Source organism: Cupressus sempervirens, chromosome 6 (assembly GCF_028749045.1).
Source record: "Cupressus sempervirens isolate cs-2001-9-10 chromosome 6, ASM2874904v1, whole genome shotgun sequence".
Lineage (NCBI taxonomy): Eukaryota > Viridiplantae > Streptophyta > Pinopsida > Cupressales > Cupressaceae > Cupressus > Cupressus sempervirens.
The window spans coordinates 130,221,948-130,243,861 of NC_143123.1; the positions used below are offsets into that span (position 1 = coordinate 130,221,948).

The window sequence follows — 21,914 nt, forward strand, 5'->3', positions numbered from 1 at the left end:
ATTTTATTTAATAAATATTATATGGTAGCTTGTCACCTTTTCCCAAGAAAAAAAAAGGAGGATTTTAAAACTAATGAGATCAACAAGTATTAATCAAACATGTTATATCTATACATACTTTGAGTATATGCAATATTACATTGTATTAATAATTAACATTTGTTAAAAGACCTATAATTTATGTTGGACATTGATTAATGTTGGTATGTAATATTTTGATGCAAGCTAGAGTGGTCAACTACACATTTTATATCATAAATAATATATTGTGTTCTAATGATTTAGAACACTTAAGTTTTGATGATGAAGTTTATATAATTATATATGTTTAGTATTAGATATAAAATCTAAGCAATTTAAACTTTATGCAACATCTATATAATTTACAGATTAATAATTATGCAATGATTGACTAGAAGATGAGAAATATGTAATAGAAAATTAAATCGGTAAATTTAAAATTCCTACAACAAAACACTTTTCATTCCAACCACATATTATGGACTCAAACTTCAATAGTTTTCCCACAATTCTATATGAAAACCAAATTGAGTTGAATAACCATGTATGCAGCCAATATACATTCATAATCTAAATAAATTTTTATTATTATAATAATTCAAAGTTTCTTTAAAAGGAAAATCTAAAATAATTTGAATAAATAAATTCCATGAAATCAATGTTATGAACATAAATCTAATCAAAAAATTTACAAAATTGAGGATACTCTATCGAGAACCATTTTTCAAAAAATTAATTAACCTTGTTGAAGAATCAAAACAAGAGAAAGTTTAGTAAAAAAATATTAGATAGATAAAGTTCCTACAACCAAACCCAAAAAAAATATGATTTCATTATAAAATGTAAAATAATAAAAACAAAATCCCTACCTTTAATGCAATTTGGAAATGTTGGACGAAAATAGTAAGAGGTCACTAGCTACTCGAAGGAGGGATTCCTTTCCAATTGACTCCAAGTGTGTAGCCACAATGCACAAAAAAATGATCTTCCAAGAAAACTCAACTTTCCATTCTTTTTCCCTATTGTTCCTAGAGTTGTAAATACAAGAAATAACTGTGAACTAACCAACCACCTTCAAAATTCAAGAAAATAATAAGAAATATTTTATATAGTCAAACAATTTAGTTAAATCATTTCTTGTTATATTTAATAAAAAATTAGATTAATCTATTCCAATATTAATCTCTTTTATTAACATTATTTTCACACTTTTACATCACCTAATATTTGATATTATTATAAATTAAGAGCCACAAATAGTGAATTAATAATTACATCTAAATAAAGAATGTTGAATTCATAACTTGCTTGATTTTGAAAGAGTAATGTCTATCAAAGGAAATGATTTTTTTTTGCCTACTAAAGTAACCCCCAAATGAGAAAAACATAAAATTATATAAACCTACATCACATTGAAATTTGTGCTAGTCACAACATTAAATAATGTGAAGAGAGAGGGGTGCTACATATCTTAAAGTATTCATGCACATATCACACAATATAAATAATTCTAATTAAGATGTGTATTTTTAGTATTAGCATGTTAAACTTATAGTATGATTATTTTTATATATTGAAATCGTTTACAAATCTTGTGCTTATTCTAGCACCAACATGAGAATTGCAAACTTATTCAAGCTCCTTTTGAGCAACCGCACTAGAAACAATGTTTGGAAGACCAAGAGTGACAACTTAGAATCCACCATTTACAATGAGACAAATACAATCAATAGAAGGCCACGAGTCACAACTTAGAATTCCACAAAGATGTCCCTCTTGGGATTTGAACCAGGATCTCCACAATGAGAACTCACTACTTCAACCAACTAAGCTATACCCCTTGGACATAGTATGATTATTTCAAAATGAATATATGTATTTATATTTATGTACATGCAAAATATATATCTTCAAATTGATTTAAAAATATATATGAATATGTAAGACTTATCAATGTATGATTACTATTAAATATAGATGTTTAAAAATAATGTAATGTGTATTTGGAATTTGAGTTATATTGTAGTTCATAGTTTTAATTAGGAAGTGTTTATTCAAAATGAAAGTTGCATATTATAAAAAATTAAGATAGAGAAAGAAAATGAATTTAAAATATTATCATAAAATCACATCCTTGTATGATAAGTAATTTTGACAAAATATAATTAGATTACAAGTATTTAATTTTAAAAAAAGAAGCTCATGACTCTTAGCTTAAGAGCTTGTGACTCTTAGTTTTTTATTTTTTTGCAAGGAGACAAATGATAGGGATGATATTAGAGGATCAATAATGTAGAGTGAATGTGATATTTGTCCTAGGGACTGAGTAGAGTGAATGTGATATTTTTCCTAGGACTAAGAAGAAGTGAAGGTTCATGGATATGTTTGTTGAAATAAAATGCTATAATTTATTTATTAAAAATAACCAATTTATAAACCACTATAATCAAGGAGATCTTTAGTGGCAAATATTCATTAGTGAATCTCACTCATTGGTAACTCTAAATCTGGTGAAAAAATTTGCACTTTTGATGTGGTCGTATCACCCACATTTAATGAAAATTAGGTCCCATGATTCAACCAATCACAAATAATGATAAAAAATTATTTTAATTTTAGTGATGTCTTCATCAATAGATTTTAATCTTTTCACATGATACATTAAATATTTTTGCCTACAATTTCAAAGGCTTGCCTTTAATGATAATCATATTTGCCACTGTGTGGTATAAATTGAAGTTAGGCAAGAGTTAAGTACATATATATGACACATGTCTCTATTTCGAAGAGTTTCCTTGGAACTTTATATCCTTTCTCAATTTGTTCTGAAATAGATATTATTGTAGACAATTGTCTTTATTTTGGGGACTTACTTGAAAACATGGAGTCCTTCAATTTTTTTTCCCAAAATAGGATTTTGGTCATTGATTAAGGACCATCCAATGATTATAGAAATAGAGTTTCTATATGTTATATGATATACTATTAAATTAGTCTCATTCAACCTACAAGTCTGATAATTAATTATACCCCATATAATAATAATAGAATAATAGTTTCTAGGTATGTACTTGTGAACCTATGGCTTATTAGCTTTGATTTTCTTCAATAATGAAAGATTTGCCAATATTTTATAGAATTTAAATAGGATTTGAAAAAATCACCAATAAGATTAAATTTTTTCCTACTTTGAAAAAAATATTGCCAATAGAATTTTTTCCCCCTGAAATAATGTTGGATTCGCCAAATTTTTATAGTTTTTTACAAAGGGGGGTTTCTTAAAGTTATCCCTAACTAGAATGTGGAGGAAAAATACTTTAGTGACTCCTTTATTTTGTTAGTCATGTTCTAGGTGGAAATAAGGTAATGAAATGTTCAATAAACTTATTTAATTATGTGTCTCCAACTGTCTACAAATAGTGTGCACATCAAAACTTTTTTTTGAAGGATGAATAGTGATGATTAAATTTATATCAAGTTACCAATTTGACTTTAAAATACACTTTTAAATTGTAAACTTAATAACCATATCTTATACATATTCATGCATTTTACTTTGGGTGTATTTATGACGTATCATACATAGCATAGAAAACTTAATATTTAATTAAAATGAACATTATTTTTAAAGTACTTTCAATTTCTTATAGAAGTTAAATTGAATTCATTAAGATTTAGAATTATGTAAATTTCCATTCAAATTTTAAGTATACATAGATGAACCTCACAAACAAATGTCCAACCAAATAATCTAGATTCACTTCTAATGTACATGAAAAATCTAAGCGACCAAAATATTTACTAAATTTGTATTTAAAAAATATTTTTTTACCATCATTGATCACAATAATTGATATAATAATGTTACCAATCTTCTCAACTAAAATCATTCAGTGCAATGCCTATACAATAATTTATTATTAGTATTCTCAATCTGAAGTATCAATTCTTATTACATAAATTATTCAATGCCACTCTTTTTCCTTTTGAATATCTATATCTATTATAAATTTCATTCAATGTATAAAATTGATTTAAATATTTAATATTTCTTCTCTTAGAATTTTTTATTTTTGTTTCATCTTATTTGTATTTAATATATTATGATTATGACTAGATCCTCAAAGTGATGACATTGTTATTCCTTTATCTCTTTCCTTTGTTAGTTATGGAGCAATTAGGAGAGTGTTGGAGACTTGTTATGCAATTTTTCTTGCAGGTTATTGGTTTATGTATTATGGATGTCCTCGATACTATGTGGACTCACTTCTTTGAGATTTTGTGAGTGGATTGGTTATAGATTTGATACTATATTTTGCAGTGGGAGCTTATTGGTGTATATGTTGTAGGTATTTCTCTTGAGGCTTGTGATTGTAGGCAAACTGGATATGTCAGTGATGTGAGATTCACTTGGTATACCTTTGGAGGTATGGATAGTTGGATGGGTTAGCACTTGCTGTGGTTTTTTTTTCAACTATGGATTTTGACAACTATAGATACATGTGATTACCTTTGGATAAGGTATTTCATGCTTGACATTTCAATTGGTATTAATTAAACTTAAAGTAAATTGATAGTTTCTATAAGCAACAATTTTTTTTTTCTTATTTTCTTATTAGATGCAATCAAAAAATTAAGTTTCTTTGTTTAAAAAAGATAGTCAATCATTAATGATAATAAAATTCTTTTTTACCTTATAGAAGATCGTAAAACACATTAGAAGTGTGTGTGTGTGTGTGTGTGTGTGTGTGTGTGTGTGTGTGTGTGTGTGTGTGTGTGTGTGTGTGTGTGTGTGTGTGTGTGTGTGTGTGTGTGTGTGTGTGTCTATATCTATATTTATATCTCGATCTCTATCTCTATCTATATCTGTGTGTGTGTGTGTGTGTGTGTGTGTGTGTGTGTGTGTGTGTGTGTGCGTGTGTGTGTGTGTGTGTGTGTGCGCGTGTGTGCGTGCGTGTGCGTGTGCGTGTGCGTGCGCGTGCGCGTGTGTGTGCAAGTGTGTGCGTGTGTGTGCGCTTGCCATAATGTGATTAATAGTTTACTTTCTTAAAACTTATATTTTATTTTTCTTATTGTATAAATTCAAAATAGAAGAAGTTTTTATTTTGAAGCAAGATAATAAATTTCTCAAAAAATATTGCAATTTTCCTATTCAATGTAAATGGCCCGAATTCACTAATTTACTTTCTTGAGAAAAATGCCAATTCCACTAATAATATTAGTAGATCATATATAATAAAATAATTTTTTAGTTAATTCAATAATAAAAATAAATAAATTTTATAAAAAATAGTTATTTTTATTTAATTAGTTTTCTAGAGTTATCATAATTAAAATAAATGTAAATTTTTATTAGTTGAGTTTAAAATTAATTTTATAATTACATTAATCTAAATTCATATGTAGATCATTATTGGATATCATAAAAATACACTTATTTGTATAATGATTAACATTGCATGCTTTATAATCAAATTTATGCATTACTTTGACTCATTTTTTAATATGTGATATTATTTGTTTGTGACATATTTTTTGGTAAAAGATATTGAACCCAATTAAATTTGATATATATTTACTATCAAGCATTAGTTGTGATACTCATTTTATCTATTGATCAAGAAAGTTCAAATGTACAATTATACAACTAAACTGATTTTTTATAGTTTATATAATGGTCTTAGTCATTTCAATTTTGAAAATTTAATAACAGGTTGAATCCAATACTATATAAATAGTTTTTGTAACTTATGGCATTGTAAAATTAAAGATTAAGACATTTGGAGTCTATTTGAAGACTAAGGGCTCAATTCATTTCAATCTATCTTAACGCCTATCTCTATACCATAATATTGTCATTTAATGATCATTGATATTCTTAACCATTTCATCATCTTCTTGCCTTAGGATTAATGTACATTACTATAATTTTTTTCAACTCCAAAAGTGATGAAATTAGTATTTAAGGAATTTATTAATTTTGTTGATAAAAAGGTAGTAGCCTAAATTTTATATTAATATTTGAAATTTGCATGTATGAGATAGTGGGTGAAGGAAACCAAATTGTGATAATTATATCATCATCCAAAAGATTCTTAAATATCAAAACCAAATAAAAAGGTATTATTCAAAATTGCCTCGACAAAACCCTTGATGCAAAGTTAGAAAAAATGCATAAACCCCCAAAAAGATACCATGGAAGCCAATGAGTACTCATGTAACAACTTCATACATAACTACTACTAGATCTACATGTTGAAGGAATTGATTACAAATACCTTCCTACATTCAGATTTGAGTACGGAATGTCTCCTTCCAAACATTGTATAACTTCAAAATATTTCCATTAAGATGTTGCAACCATAGCATACCAAGATTTTCATCATCTAATTATGCTTATAAAAACAAAGAACAAGAGCCACCAAATGTAAACCATAGCACATACAACCATCAACCAACAAAAGTTAGACCCATACTCATAGAGGAGCAATTTGACACACAACTTTATCTTGAGACCCTTGAATTTTCTCCCACTTGTTCTACTAGAGGGGATTTATCCCCATCCTTTTGATCACTTTAAGGTGAAATCTCAAGCTCTGCAGCTTCCTTTTTCACCCTTAAAAGAGAACAAGGTATTCTTTCCACTGTCTTATGTTTTGTAGGATTGTGCACTACCTTAAACACTCTTCATATATATCTTCCATTTACTAGAAGGAAAAATGTCATGAAAACACGTCAATTCCTTCTTAAAATACTATAGTTCTGGGTAGCCCGATCAATATTTAAAGCATCAAATATTTTGAAATACTTTTTCTTCTTTTTTAGATAACGAATTGATAATAGACTGTGAATCCATGTCTTTCCATGAAATAGTCCATATGTGTGAATGACTTTGTCTAGTCTTTCTAATGTTACGAACTCCTTCTGAACAATGTTGCTTGCCAAAGCAACTAATAATCTAGGACCATTTCAAAGTGAACCAAAAGGAAAAGTGGCACTAACTACAAATAGTATTAATTTTACCATGAGAGAATCTTTATTTCTAGCAAACTCCCAAAAAAGTTCACTAGAAATTATCAGTAAACTAAATTTTAGTGTGCAAACATTAAGGCAACCACATTCACAAATTTTAGAATTTAAATTTAGTTTTCTTTGATCCACACATCAAGGTTAGGTCTACCTGTAAAGTTCAATTTTGTGTTACATAAATCAAATTTACAACTTCGCATAAGTAAATTAAATGTATTGATGATTATTTCTTATATTGCAAAACATCTATTTAATGATTTTAGATTTATTTTTTCTACTTAAATATCTTATTTTTCAATACCCAAAATGTTAAATAGCAAATTTTCATCTTTTCGCTATAAAAAAATGATAATTTATTATCCTTCTTTCAGTGATCAAAATTAAACCAAATGTAATATAAATGTAACTTAATTTTTTTACAACTCAACAAATCATTTTCAAACATCTTAAATTAAATATTTTATTAAAAATCCACAATATAAACATGCATTTCATTGATTTGCCTAAGTCTTATTTGGGTATTGTAATCTATTTGAAAAAAGAGGCCAAGGATATGTGCCATAAAATTCTAGCTGCTTCTATTTAGGTAGAATTCCTATGTACTTTATTTCGTATCTTACCATGCCAGCAATAGTTTATTATTGTTTTGATTGATTGATTGATTGATTTCTACTTAAGATATGTAAGGGGTTCGTTGATTCCTAGTGTTGTTGTGATTCAAATTCACGAGGAAAAAAATGGATTCGAAGATGGTGAACGTAACAAAGCTCTTCAGATTTCAATGTCACCGTTACATATTTGTACGTGAAAAGCATTTTTTTGTGGTTTGACGTCATCTAAAGCAATAATCATCTACAAAGAATTTTAAATCATTAATGACAAGTCCATATATTCTCACCTCTTATATTAATCTTGATAACACAGCGAAGAAAATAAACAACTCGTGGGAAAAATAGGTGAAAATTTTTCTTTATAAAAGATTTTTTTTGGGTTTTAATTAAATTTTATAAAAGTATATTTTTAGATTTAATTGTAGAAGTCTTAGTTATTGTCTTTTTTTCATATTATGTTTTATGATCTATCATCATAATAAAATATAGTTAGTATTTCCTTTCATTCTAATATTTCAATTTTACTTTGTTCTCCATTCTAATCATTTCATTGGGGTGATGAAAAATATCAGAATTTTTCCGAGTTCTATAAATTTCATTATGAGAGTAAGAAATAATAAGAATCTCTCTCTTCTAACAATTTCTTGTTGATGGTAGATGATGAAGTTTGAGTCAAAATGACAAGAGTATGAGTTGAAATGATGAGAATGTTCTAAACATTTATATTGAGAATACTTTTGAATTTAACTTTTCTGAATATCTACTATTCATCATTAAAAATATGTTAGTATTTCTACCCTTGCTTTAAGAAATGGTGAAGATTTTTCTCTCTTCTAACCATTCCATCAAAATGATGAGAAATAATTAGGTTTTTCATTGTTCTTACTATTTTGTTTCGACAACTAAAAAATGCTTTGAGTTTCCCTACAACCATATTTCTTTGTGATAATGGAAGATAGAGTATGATATGATGTGAAATGTTGATGATAAAATATTTTGAACATTTAAAGTAAGAAATATATCAAAAAACTATTATTATTAATTATGAAAATTTTATAATGATAATTGATATAGATATAAATTATTACAAGTGAAACCCCATCTAACTTCAACAAAATTACACACATTCAGTTTCTTCAATCCATGCGAATGCAATCAAATTGCTTATAGATTTAATTGTGTGTTATTTCTTGCATCAACCTTTCTTCCCCTCTCACCCCTCTCTTTTTAACATTCTAAGTTTGCCACCTTAACATTTATCATTTTATTTGTATTCTAATATTTAAATATTAGATCTTAGTTTAATATTATTAAAAAAATTATAAATCGAATTCAAAAAGCAATTCAATTGCATTCAACAAAATTACTCTATATCAATATTACTAGTCAAACTCATAATCCACCATTAAAATAATTTATAACTTTAGAACTTCCTTAACACAAAAGAAAAATACAAAATCCTTGTTCAAGCAATTTGAAAAAAAAATCAAACGCCCACATATATTCCGTTTTCCCGTACGTATGTGTTGAGCTATTGACACTCTACATTGTCAAGTCCGTCCGCAAAACCAAACCATTAAACTTATATAACTTCATAAAACCAAAATAAAACAATAAAAGATTAATAATAATAAAACCAGTAACTTCAATTAAGAAAATAAAATAAATAACTTCAATTAACTAAACAATAAAACATTAATCTCGCGGGCAAAACTAAACTGATACAGGAAAGTGAAAAATGAAAAATAACAAGGCTGAGTACTAATTCTCAGAAAATAATAAAAATAAGTAATAAAACATTTATCTCATGGGCAAGCTAAAAATTGATGCAGCCAAAAGGAAAGAGAAAAACGGAAAATAACAAGACTGGGTAGGTAGTAATTCTGAACAAAATTTTTTAAAAAATTATTCTTATAAAATAAAAATTAACGGTGAAGTTGACAAAAGTAATTTTAAAAACCATTCAAATATAATTTGGATATGCAGATTGATTAAGTCACGGACCACATTAAAGATAAAAGTTATAAATAATTAATAATTAACAAAATCTGGCTCGAAAATCGAGAAGAGGAACGAATATTTGGCATACACGTGAATGTAAGGAAGGATTATTCTCCAAAGTGTACGGTATAAATGTCCTCCAGAGGTGCTGGAGATTACTCCAGAGAAGTCGGAGCGGACGTGGGCCGTCGAGCTGGTTGGGGCAAATGCGCGGAGTTGAAAGTAACGAGTTTCAAAGTGTCGTGGAGGCAGGAGTGTCATGTGGAATGTGAAGGGCGCGAGAGGAGACGTGAGGGGTGAGTATAAAATACCAGACTTTGCCAACAATTGTTTGACGTACTAATTTGGCGGAGTTAAAAGTAACGAGTTTCAAAGTGTCGTGGAGGCAGGAGTGTCATGTGGAATGTGAAGGGCGCGAGAGGAGACGTCAGGGGTGAGTATAAAATACCAGACTTTGCCAACAATTGTTTGACGTACTAATCTGGCGGAGTGCCACCCGGTGGATTATCGGAAAACAATCTCCGGGCATGGCAGCATTTACCGAGGGAGAAAACAAGAGAGAAGCGACAAGGTACAAATAATTTGTATTCTATTCCAATTATGCATGATTTGGATGCCTCCTTTCTCCTCCTTTGCTGCCCTTGTTCTTGTTCTTGTTGCTCTGGCTCTGCGACAGTCGTCCGGGTGCTGTTGATTTGGTTTGAATCGGCGTGTTTTTTCTGAATAGGTTTATGGTTTTTTGTGGCGCTGGATGGCGGTTTGCAGTGTGGGGTTGAGATAAAAAACTGTATTTTTGGGAAGGAGGTTTTATGGGGGTTTGAGGATTGAGGATTGGGGTTTGTTATTCCAGCAGATTTTTCGGCTCGGGCGGCGGTTTGATTCGGATACGGAAAGCACGGTGGAAGGGAGCGTGTGCATGTTGTGTCTTGGAGTGAATCTAGCAGGCGGCGGCTTTGGCTTTGGGTGAGGGTTTGAGTGTGGGGGTGGTGGATGATGCTGATGAGGAGTGTTTTGGTGTTCCAGGCGGCGGATTGATAAGGTTGTTTGAGTGGGAGGAGAGAATTTTGAGGGGTTTGTGAAGATTTGAGGTGCTCCGGGCGGTGGCTTGGTGTGGGATGAAATGGCTTTGTGAGGATTTGCTGTGGTCCGGGCGGTGGATTGTTGAGGTTATTCTAGTCGGAAAGGGAGAATTTGTGTTGGCTTTGTGATGATTTGAGGTGCTCCAGGCGGTGGATTCTTGAGGTTATTTGAGTTGAAAGGGATGAAATGAGAGAATTTGTGCCGGCTTTGTGACGATTTGAGGTGCTCCAGGCGGTGGATTGTTGAGGTTATTTGAGACGGAAAGGGAGAATTTGTGTTGTTTTTGTGAAGATTTGATGTGCTCCAGGCGGTGGATTGTGAGGTTGTTTGAGTAGGAAAGGGATGAAATGAGAGAATTTGTGCTGGCTTTGTGAAGATTTGAGGTGGTGGTGGTGGTGGTGTGCTGTAGGCGGCGGATTGTGGAGGAAATAGGTTTGTTGAGGTTGTTTGAGTAGGAAAGAGATGTTTGTGAGAGGATTTGTGGATATTCTGAGGCTTTGAGATGTTTGTGAGAGAATTTGTGGTGGCTTTGTGAAGATTTCGAGGTGTTATTCTTGTGCTGCAGGCGGCGTATGATTGAGGTTATTTGAGTCGGAAAAGGATGAAGTGAAAGAAAGTGTGGCGGCTTTATGAAGACTTGCAGTGTTATTGTTGTACTCCAGGCTGCGGATTGTTGAAAATGATGGCTGTGAGAGAATTTGTGGTGACTTTGTGAAGATTTGAAGTCTTATTGTTGTGCTCCAGGCGGCAGATTGTTCAGGTTATCTCAGTTGGATTATCTGAGTTGGAAAAGACGCTTATGAGAAAATTTGTGGTGTCTTTGTAAAGATTTGAGGTGTTATTGTTATGCTGCAGGCGGCGGATTGTTTAGCTGAGGCTGAAAGGGATGAAATGAGAGAATTTGTTGTGGCTTTGTGACGATTTGAGCTTCTATTGTTATGCTGCAGGCGGCGGATTGTTGAGCTGTGGTTGTTTGATTGCTGAGCTGGAATTTGCGGTGGCTTTGTGACGATTTGAAGTTGGATTGTTACGCTGCAGGCGTATTGTTGAGGTTATTTGACTCGGGACGTGATGAAATGAGAGAATTTGTGGCGGCTTTGTGAGGATTTGAGGTATTCTTGTTATGCATTTGAAGCATGCACGGCGGATTTCGGCAATTTCGTTTGAGATATTGCTTCAGGTCTTCTTTAGTGGAATCAATGGGGTTACATAGCCCCTGACAAGATTGTGATATGTTGAGTAGTCTTTTAGGTGCAGCAGAAGTGTCAAGGTTGGAGCAAGAGTAGATCCATTCGTTAAAATAAGGTGTTCTTAGGGCATAGTTCGTAGCGGTTTGGAACTATTTATGCAAAGTGAAGATCAAATTCGTTTCATTTTGCTGTAGCAGTGAAATATTCATGTGAAGTGAAGAACAGTTTCGCGTTTTTTGTTGTTGTTGTAGCAGTGAGTGTTTTTGGATCTGAGTGGCGGTCTGGTTGAGAAATATGTCTAATTTGACATCGGCGTCGGGAGAGGCGAGCATCTCGTCTGATACTAGAGGAGATGTAAATAACATGGCGGTGCAGCCAACAGCGAACAACAGTAGCAACGCTACTACCGTTTCCCCACAGAAAAGAAAGCGGAGCCTTCCTGGCACTCCAGGCAAGCATTATACATATGCATATACGAATATCATTTATATCTTTCTACAACTTCGATGCGTTTTTCGATGCAAAGACTCTAAATGTTTCTATTTCTTTCTTCCTTCTCTTCTTCTGTACCTGTCTATTACAACTTTGTGACATTCACGGCAAGGGACTGCAAATAGTTCCCCCGTATGTTTTGTCTTTGCCGGCCTTCATCACATTTAAGCTTTATACTCTCTTCTACTGTTTGCCCTCTGGTTTAATGAAAGATTAGGGTTTCATCCATCCTTTGGAACAAAGTAGACATTTTGGACTTCAATTTTGGAATAAATAGTGATCTTTTTGTTTGATTTCGCAGACCCTGATGCGGAAGTAATAGCGCTGTCTCCGAGGACTCTGATGACTACGAACAGATTCATCTGCGAAATCTGCAACAAGGGTTTCCAGAGAGATCAGAACTTGCAGCTTCACAGGCGAGGGCATAATTTGCCGTGGAAATTGAAGCAAAGGAGCAGCAAGGAAATCAGGAAAAGAGTTTATATTTGTCCGGAGGAGAGCTGCGTCCATCACGATCCGGCGAGGGCTCTGGGAGATCTCACAGGCGTGAAGAAACACTTCTGTAGAAAGCATGGCGAGAAGAAATGGAAGTGCGATAAGTGTTCCAAGCGCTATGCCGTTCAGTCCGATTGGAAAGCCCATTCAAAGACTTGCGGCACGCGCGAGTACAGATGCGACTGCGGAACGCTTTTCTCCAGGTATATTTATTTATTTACCTTACAGCAAACACATTGTCAAAATTTTCCGCTGTTTTCTTCGATATCGTATCATTTTCATCCTCAGATTCTGATTTGCCGATTTCCAGTACGGCTGGCTGTGTGGTTTGTTTGTGCATTCAAGTTTTACCAAAGTTTGAAATAATTTTTTTCCCTGGTGCATTGAACTCTGAGTCCATAAATGGTCTTCATAAGCACTTTATCGCGAGCTGTTCACGTGGCAGACGCCCTATCAATGGAGGCTCGTTCAGTGCGAGAATTCGCAGGAATATGAATGGCACGTTATTGTGTTTGTTAGTGTCAACAGTTCATTTATGAGTTTTTTGTTTTATCAACGAAGTACTGTGTTTAGAAGTGCTTAATTTGGAGACTACCGAAGCCACTAAGCTCAAGAATTTGATTTAATGGGGGATGCTAAATTTAGGCAGCCTGTCTTTAAATAGCAAGATCTTCTTCAAGCATTTAATGCAACGTTTTGGTTTTTCTGTCCACAGGAGGGACAGCTTTATCACACACCGAGCATTCTGCGATGCCTTGGCTGAAGAGAGCGCAAGAATGTCGGCGGGAATAACCGTAGCCGACGGTCCTGTGCCCGAAACCAATCTTCTCGGCGGAGCGGCTGGTCACATGTCGGTAATAAGAGGCGCTAATGCTGCTACTTCTCCCCCCTCTTTGCACCCACAATTCTCCTTTCCCATGAGACCCTCATCTCGAATACCAGAGACCAATTTGCTGAACCCCAGATGGGATTCGACCTCTAGGCCTGGTCTTTCCCTCTGGGTCGGCCAAGCCCCCGAAAGCTCCCACCACATGACCGGGGGCCATCAATTCGGATCAATGGACGCCAATCCTTTTGCACCGTCACCGAAAAACATGCAAAGTATGCTCGGGCTGTCAGAATATGATGATTCTCCGGCGGGCAAAACCGGTAATTTATCAGCCCTCCTGCCAAATCCTGGCGCTCTTTATTCGAACATTTTCTCCAATACCGCCGATCATTTCGGGGTGGCAAACTGGGCAGATCATCGATCCGGATCGTCACAGGCTCAGTCTGCCGCACGCCTCTCTCTATCAACTTCTGCTACTTTGACAACCTCCTCTACTAATAATGTAAACACCGACAGCAGCAGTCTATACAGTAGCACTAATGAAAATAACAGCGGGCAGCAGAATCCCTACATGTCGGCCACAGCTTTACTTCAGAAAGCCGCACAGATGGGTGCAACCGGCGGGAACCCGCCAATGTTTTCAGCATTCGGCATGGCGGGATCAGACACAGGATCTCATCATGTGGGATTGGGTTTGTCCTGGCCGGATTCTGCAAATCAACACCGAATGGTCTCGGGACTCGACCACCACGGTTCGAATCCCTTCATGACTTCTTCCCAACCGATCAACTTCAGATCATCGGAGCAGCAAGCCGGGCTTCAGGATATGATGATGAACAACCTCTCTGCCGGCGGTGGTGGTTATTTTGTTGGTAATGCTCTCAACGGCCTTCCGTTCGGAGGAGATTCCACTACGGGTTATGGGGCTGGCACGCGAATAATGAGTGATAACAACCAGCCATCTCATGTACGACAATCTCCATTGGGCTCGAGAAACCAAGCTCAACAGATGATGCAGAGAAGAATGAGTGGAGTTTTAGGGGCGGGAAATCTTAAAGACGGCGGAGATGGTTTAACCAGAGATTTTCTTGGCGTGGGTGGACCTGCAGAAGAGCTCGGAAGGACGCTCAATATCACTTCTCTCAGCTCAGGGATCGATTTGGTGCCTTTTAAGAGGGAAAATTCAGTTTCTCAGACAATGGGCATCGCAAATACTGGCCTTTCTCCTCCCAAATCATGGGACGCCTCATAATTGATGAACCCACGCTTTCCAAAAAGAAGATTTGCTCAAGCAGAATCAATTTTGGTAGCGCTGGCGCTCCGACCGGGATAACTCCGAACTTCAAAGAATTATGATATGGTAAGTAAAACAACATCTATTGACGAATGTTTTTCACCATTGGTATCTCAATTCTAGTAAGTTGTTAAGAAATCAAGAAAAAAAAAAAAACCTTCCTTATATATTTCTCTTAGTTGTAAAGTAGCACTCGGTATGAGAAGCAAACAGCTTAGAGTTGGAAAATTCAATTTTGTTCATGTAAACTCATTGCTATTTTTCTAAGTTAATATTTTGCACGTACCCACTACAACTTTGTTGATCTGTAAAGCGGAAAACGGGCTTTACAGATCTTTCTACGTTTATCTAAACAATGTCTATTTCTAGTGGTACCTTCTTCTGTTTTGCATGTCTCTACATGACTTGGTTATTTCGTCATTTATCTCTGGATTATGTAGAAATTTAATTGATCCTGACGTAATCTAGGTCACCAAACCTACTTATAGCTTTGATCTTGATGCAGTGTACCGTTAGATCTATATTACGCTACTTCTACCTGGCCAACCAGCTTACAATATTATTTTCGTAATCATCGCCTGTATATAGCTTAACTGAATTCGATTCAACTTTGCCAGTGATCTTCAGCTGGACAGTTTGAAGAATCCAACAGTATTTATTCACCAATTAGCTGTATTCAAACAATCATTATATGACTAATCAGGTTCTCATGATTCAGTATATACTGGATTCGTTAAAGCGAAAAATGAACCGTGATTCATGATTTATTGGGTTCAGCTGGAAAAAGGTGATTCAATATAGGTTATATTTGTCAATGAATAGATACCCCACTAGCTCTTGTTAGTCTAATGGGTTTCAAAATTTTGTCTTGCTTGGCGTGAACAGAAAAAAATAGCTTACCTTTTAATCACGAAAAGCAAGCAAAATTCCGGGTCAAACTTAATCTGCTCAACAAAGGAAATGGTTGTGGCCGTACTCGAATCTATAAGACAATATCATTGCCGCAAAAATAAAAGCAAACAATAAAATAATCTTATTGGAATTCCGTTTAGCTTAATGAGAAGCCTTAATCTGTTCTTAGACCAGACAAGGCGAAGGAAATATTTTCCCATATACTTCAAAAGATAAGAAAATATATCTGTACGCTATAGTATATATATACGCAAAACCTATATTGTGATCATTGCCCACAAACAAGTTCTAGTTTTCTTCTTTCAGACAGATTCAGAAGGCAATATCTGATCCATATTTAAAATGTATTTTTTTTACATTCATTCAATGTTTAGTCGATGAATATATGCTATAGATTTCTCGTTACACCAAAGCCTATGTTTTCCTTTCACATTCTGAATTTCTCGTTACAAAAAAAGTATGGATTTGAAAGGATTATGGGCTCTCCCCAGCTACGTTAGGAGTTCATAGTACGTTCCAAATAAACTGGTTTCTCATATTATCTCTCGTATTATTCAATCGTAGATGCGCAAGAAAAAGATCATCTGGTATCCAATATGCATTCTAAATAAAGATCCCAATAAAGCCATTGCTATCTATAAAGTTGACAGATAGATCATTCTTTTTAAATTTTCCTCTCACATTCTGAAATTCTTACCAGAATAATATTCAAATCTTCCATGGCTAGTGATGTCTGAGGATATGTAAATATCCGAGTCACGGACCGACAAGGAATTTTCCTAATGTAGTCGTTGAGCTGAGATACCTGCCCAGATACGTTGGGAACATAACTGAGTTTCTTATTGGTGTATTTAATTGAGTCTACAAATACAGTGACACTTAGCTGGAAATATAAAATATTCTTTGTTTGAAGATTGAAACAAATGGATGTAAGCCCCAAGAATTATCCAAAACGAATCGTAATGTTGGCCAAAACTATACACATGGTCTTTCACGTGAACAGCTTCGCCCACATGCAATTGTCCAGCCAAAATATGGATTTCAAATCCACACAGGCTTGTATTTCTCTGAATGAGAACGCTTCACGTCTTTCCAGCCGAGAATAATTTTACTTGATCTTAGGTTTTAGTATTATTACTCCACTTTATGGAGCCTAATGATATTCCCCACTCTGCAAGCCAGGGTGTATATATATCAAGCAATCGATGCAATTCCCCCACGTTCGGTGATAAATATTGTGAGGGTTTACTCTGGCTGGCCAGGTTTGAGTCTCTGTCTTGGATAAATGTTGAGACATTCCATATTTTAGGTAAATCTTGCATACTAATGTTTTCTAAAATCTAATACTGAAAAATTATTAATTTAATTGAAAAGTGATGTTTTATTTTGATAAGCGAATGTAGATTTGTAGGTATAGACCATTACACAACCATCTCATTAGCGGTCTGGCACCAATCTAAAATTCGATCATATATGTAGAGTGCAAATTAATTATGTACTATATATATATATACACACATTAATATGAATAAATGTTATCTATTGTTTCTCATAAACTTTTCATTTTATGATTAAGAGCTATCTTAAGTTATTTAGTGTTCATTGTATATGTTTTGAGTTAGGGAAGTCATTTCTAAAACCTTCGTTGTTTTTCTTTAATAATATTAGAGTTTTATTTCAGTTCTTGACTTATTTTTATTTTTGCTTTCTTATTGTCTATAGAATTATAGGTCACTTAACTTAAGGTTTAAAGTTGATGATCATGTGATCATATTTAGTCATTTTAGTTATAATATACAATTGTAATTTTAAGAAGACCATATCCTTTAAATCAAGAATATTTGAACCAACCATCATTAATATTATATATGATTTAAATATGTATGTATTTATGTAATATTTTTAAAAATTAAATAGAATCTATTATTTAAAGAAAAACAGTTAAGTAAATAATCATCATTAAAGAATTACCTTTGTTGGAAGGTCAATATTAAATTTAAATTATTAGCCATAGAAGTCTACAAAACTTTAAGTAAATAAACTTTTGATGACAAAATATAATATTTTGAATTACATATTCAAATTAAATTAATATAATTAAATATTATAAAATATTTTATAATTAAATATATAAAATACATATATGAGAGGTCTAAGTTAGTTTGATTCTTAGAGAATTCACGGAAAATACTATTACAACAAAGCTAGAGCACATTGATACTTTTCTTCTACAATAGTTTATTTTGATCCATGGTGAATCAAAATAAGTATGATAATGTTGTGGTTCATGAATTTTGTAGGAGCAACTTTGATATTATGTATAGTATTATTTTTAATTATAATATAGAATTTGTCAAAAAGAATTATCATATAGTATGAACCAATTATTATCTATGCAATTTATATGAGGTAGTGTGATATATTTTTTTAATCAAGATAAGATCTTTGAATATCCCTATGTTACATTGAAAACACCCTTTAAATTTTTACCTAAAATATGTCTCATTTTTTAATTCATAAGGTCATTATTACATTAAAAAGGTAAAAATAATTATATATATAATTAGGTCTTGTAGTGTCTATTTAAATATAATATTGATACAAGCCTATAATGATAATAATAATTTATATACATTTTTTACTTGCCTAAATACACTTAAGGGAAGGTGTTATTGTATAATATTTCTCAAGATAACTTTTCTCATTACTTATATAGAATGCAAGGATATGGTTGTGTAGGTGTTAAATCTTACATGTGATTCACACCTATCTTCTATATAGAACTTTCTATTCTAGTTTACATACCTCTTTGTTATATATGTAGATCTTTCTGATCTATTTAATTACTCTAATATTTATCAGAGCTTGGATCTTTTGATAGAAATAAAACTATTGGCTAGGCTAGACTAGTTAAATTAATGATAGCACAACCTATAAAGATCAAATTAGACATAGTAAGCAATAAAAAAGAATAATTTACAAATGATCTAGGATAGGATTTCGCCAACTTGAGAAGATTATGCACACAAATATGGTGCACATGAGAGAAACTAATAAGTAGAAAAGTGGTACACAAGTCTCTACACAAAAAGTGAGATTATAAACTTCACGTAAATAATCTTGTACTTAAAAAGAATCCCTTATAAATGAGATTCATAAGAAGAAATATCCTAAAATATATGAAAGATTGTCTACAAATGAAGTCACTCTTAGAAGAGGTATTCATGAGAGAAGAATAAATCTTATCCTAGATGATTAGGTAGACAAATAGTAATTTACTCCTTATTAATTTAAATTATTATGTTCAAAATAAAAATTACAAGTGAAATGAAAAATACAAATATTTGATAACATTAACTAATATTAAATCAATGGTTGGATTTTGTCCTGAAAGAGGTGGGTGAGGCTTTAGGGGATTTTTTAATGGTGGATTTGGACTCTTTAGATATCTTTCATTCCACTTATGCATGAATTATTGTTGACATGGATGCTTCTAAAGGTCTTCTGGTCAAGAATAAACTATTCTCTAATGGGATCTTGGATCCAGTCTCTAGATTACAAATGTCTTCCTTTTAAATGTAAAAAATTCTTTAGGACAAGTCATATGATGGCATGATTTTGAAAGAGTTAAGATCAAGAAGCCATCTTCATGGTGGAAGGGAGCTTCCTCACAAGATTATACTCTAGTTTAGAATTACTTTTAAGAGGATGAACAATCTACATCTGTCTCACAGGTTTCTATTTGTTTAGACCCAATGCATAATGATGTAGTTGTCCCCATAGTTAATTTGATGATGGTTGATGGCCTAGAATAGTTGGATGTAGTGGTGGAGAATGTTGTTGGTCAATCAGGCTTAGATCACAATAGAACTATTGGATTTGTGTTAGTTGTCTCTATCCAGTAAAACAATGGTGTTTCTGTTAGGGGTGGCTCTTTCTAGCATGATGTTGTTATACTTGTTCTTATTGCTTCTACCCAACAGAATATTGATGGGGATCCTCTAATGGGGGTCTCTAATGTTGTCCCTATCTTGAAATATATTTCTTGTCTTTATTACCACTAGATCTTATCCTATTGGGTTCTTGGATTCTTAGGTTTGGTAGGACGAAGATGCTATGGTGGAAGAGGGATAGATCCCAGTTATTAGATAACATTATAAGAAGTCCTCTCCTCAATTCAATGTGACTCATTGCTTCTAGAAGGGAGGCGAAGGAAAATCCTAGTTTTTCCTATATTATATTGCAAGTTGTGGGGTCCTAATTTTAAAACCCAATGGAGTAGTTTAGGTGTAATGGCTATTTCTATATACTACTGGTGTTCTAGGTGTATTCGAGTTTAGGTTTTCTGATAGCATTTTATTTTGGGGCTTTATTGAATATCTTTATGCTTTTTTTGTAAAGAGTTTCGAGTCCCATCAAAACATGTTTCAAAATTCATCAAAAATATTTATGAAATAAACTAAAACTAGGGGAAAGTATTAAAAAATAATAAAATAAGTAGAAGGTTCTAATTTTTTCAATTGAGGAAAGGCATGAACCCAATAAGAAAAATCACATGATTTGAAAGGAATTAAGAAGAAGTAAATTCAACTAGAGACAAAAACATAACTACTCTAGAAAAATAATGGTAAATAAAAAGACAATCTAAAATATAACCAATCACAAGAACCTAAAAAGGGGAAGGATTAAGCCCTTTCTTATTTTTATTAAGATCCTTGAGCTTATCTTGAAATGGATTCTTCTTGGGAGGATGTACATTAGAATCAAATGAGGTCCATTATTTTCCCATTTGAGTATCTAGCTGTAAATTTTCCTCCCTCCTTCACTTAGCTCTTCATTCTTCTATCTCAACCTATAAAGTAGTGAAAGAATGAGTAGTTCTCTCCATTCAAGGTCTACAAGAATCTAAAAGGGGCCACTAAGTTGGGGTGTATTTACAACCTAGAGGTGAGGCTAGCCCCAAATGGAACTATGCTTTTTATAACAAATACTAGTGGGGGTTTAGCCTGAGCACGTAGAGGCATGAGTAGCATGAACATCTAAGCATTCCATTTGTTTTGGTATCGGGTAGAAGCAACATGAGTAGGGATAACACATCATTTTCTTTCTAAATACAACAAAATCCTATTAAAAATAATCTTGACCTAAGATTGATTATCTTTCACATTAGTCAAAGCACTAAGAACTCATTATTTTCTCCATCTTTGAGGCAATGAGAGCTTTGAATTCACAAATTTGGACTACCATGATCTCCTAGTTCTCCAAATTTTGTGCCAAATCCCCCACCACCACCAAATACTATCACCCCCTTATTGTGGGTCCAATCCCCTACCTTCTCTTTTGCCTCTACTCTAGCTTTGAGTTTGTTAATATTTCTCTTGGAAGTGTATAATTGCACTATTATCCACTTGGTAATGGAATTTTGTCTTTTATAGAGGATACATAGTTCATTCACCTTGTTCCCAATCTAACCCAAATCTAGATGGTCAACAGAAGTGGTGGACTTTATAGAAGTTTGAGGGGAAATATTATGTGGGATCTTAGGATCTCTTGGGTAACCTAGAGGGACAAAGATAAGGGATGAGGGGTTATGTGATAATGTAGGAGATTTAGCAACTATATTTTCAAGGGTCAAATCCATCCTAGTAGACCATGAAGAAGAGGAACCCTTGGATACAGTCACATTTTTCTTAATAGTCTTCTTAATACCTAGGGAATTATTTTTTCCAAGGGGATCAACCCTAGTGGACCTAGCATATGGGGGACCATAACACATGGCTAGATAGGAATGCTTTGATATAATTAATATCCACTATCAAACAAGGATTGAGGTTGACATGTGGGGTCATCACCAAAAGGAGATTTTATAAATGGAGGATAAGCACTTGATGTAGAGGAGGCCCTCACATCTTTTGGATTTGAAATTGACTAAGACAAGGATGAAAGAATCCGAAATGGAT

The 21,914-nt window shown here is 33.2% G+C and overlaps 1 protein-coding gene across 1 annotated transcript; it reads left to right on the forward strand.

Annotated features, from left to right (window-relative positions):
• The first annotated feature begins 10,289 nt into the window (after nt 1-10,289).
• LOC149551569 (uncharacterized) lies at nt 10,290-15,416 on the forward strand. The gene is made up of 3 exons (XM_089787070.1): nt 10,290-12,383; nt 12,726-13,122; nt 13,635-15,416. The coding sequence occupies exons 1-3, from the start codon at nt 12,227-12,229 to the stop codon at nt 14,998-15,000; spliced, it is 1,920 nt and encodes a 639-aa protein (XP_089643196.1). The 5' UTR covers nt 10,290-12,226; the 3' UTR covers nt 15,001-15,416.
• The last annotated feature ends 6,498 nt before the right edge of the window (nt 15,417-21,914 follow it).

What these genes read in the sequence shown, in the direction of transcription:
- LOC149551569 (XM_089787070.1), top strand. Translation starts at nt 12,227, where the DNA reads ATGTCTAATTTGACATCGGCGTCGGGAGAGGCGAGCATCTCGTCTGAT. An exon ending in GAGCCTTCCTGGCACTCCAG is followed by an intron (nt 12,384 to 12,725) that starts GCAAGCATTATA and finishes TTGATTTCGCAG; the next exon opens with ACCCTGATGCGGAAGTAATA. An exon ending in TGCGGAACGCTTTTCTCCAG is followed by an intron (nt 13,123 to 13,634) that starts GTATATTTATTT and finishes TTCTGTCCACAG; the next exon opens with GAGGGACAGCTTTATCACAC.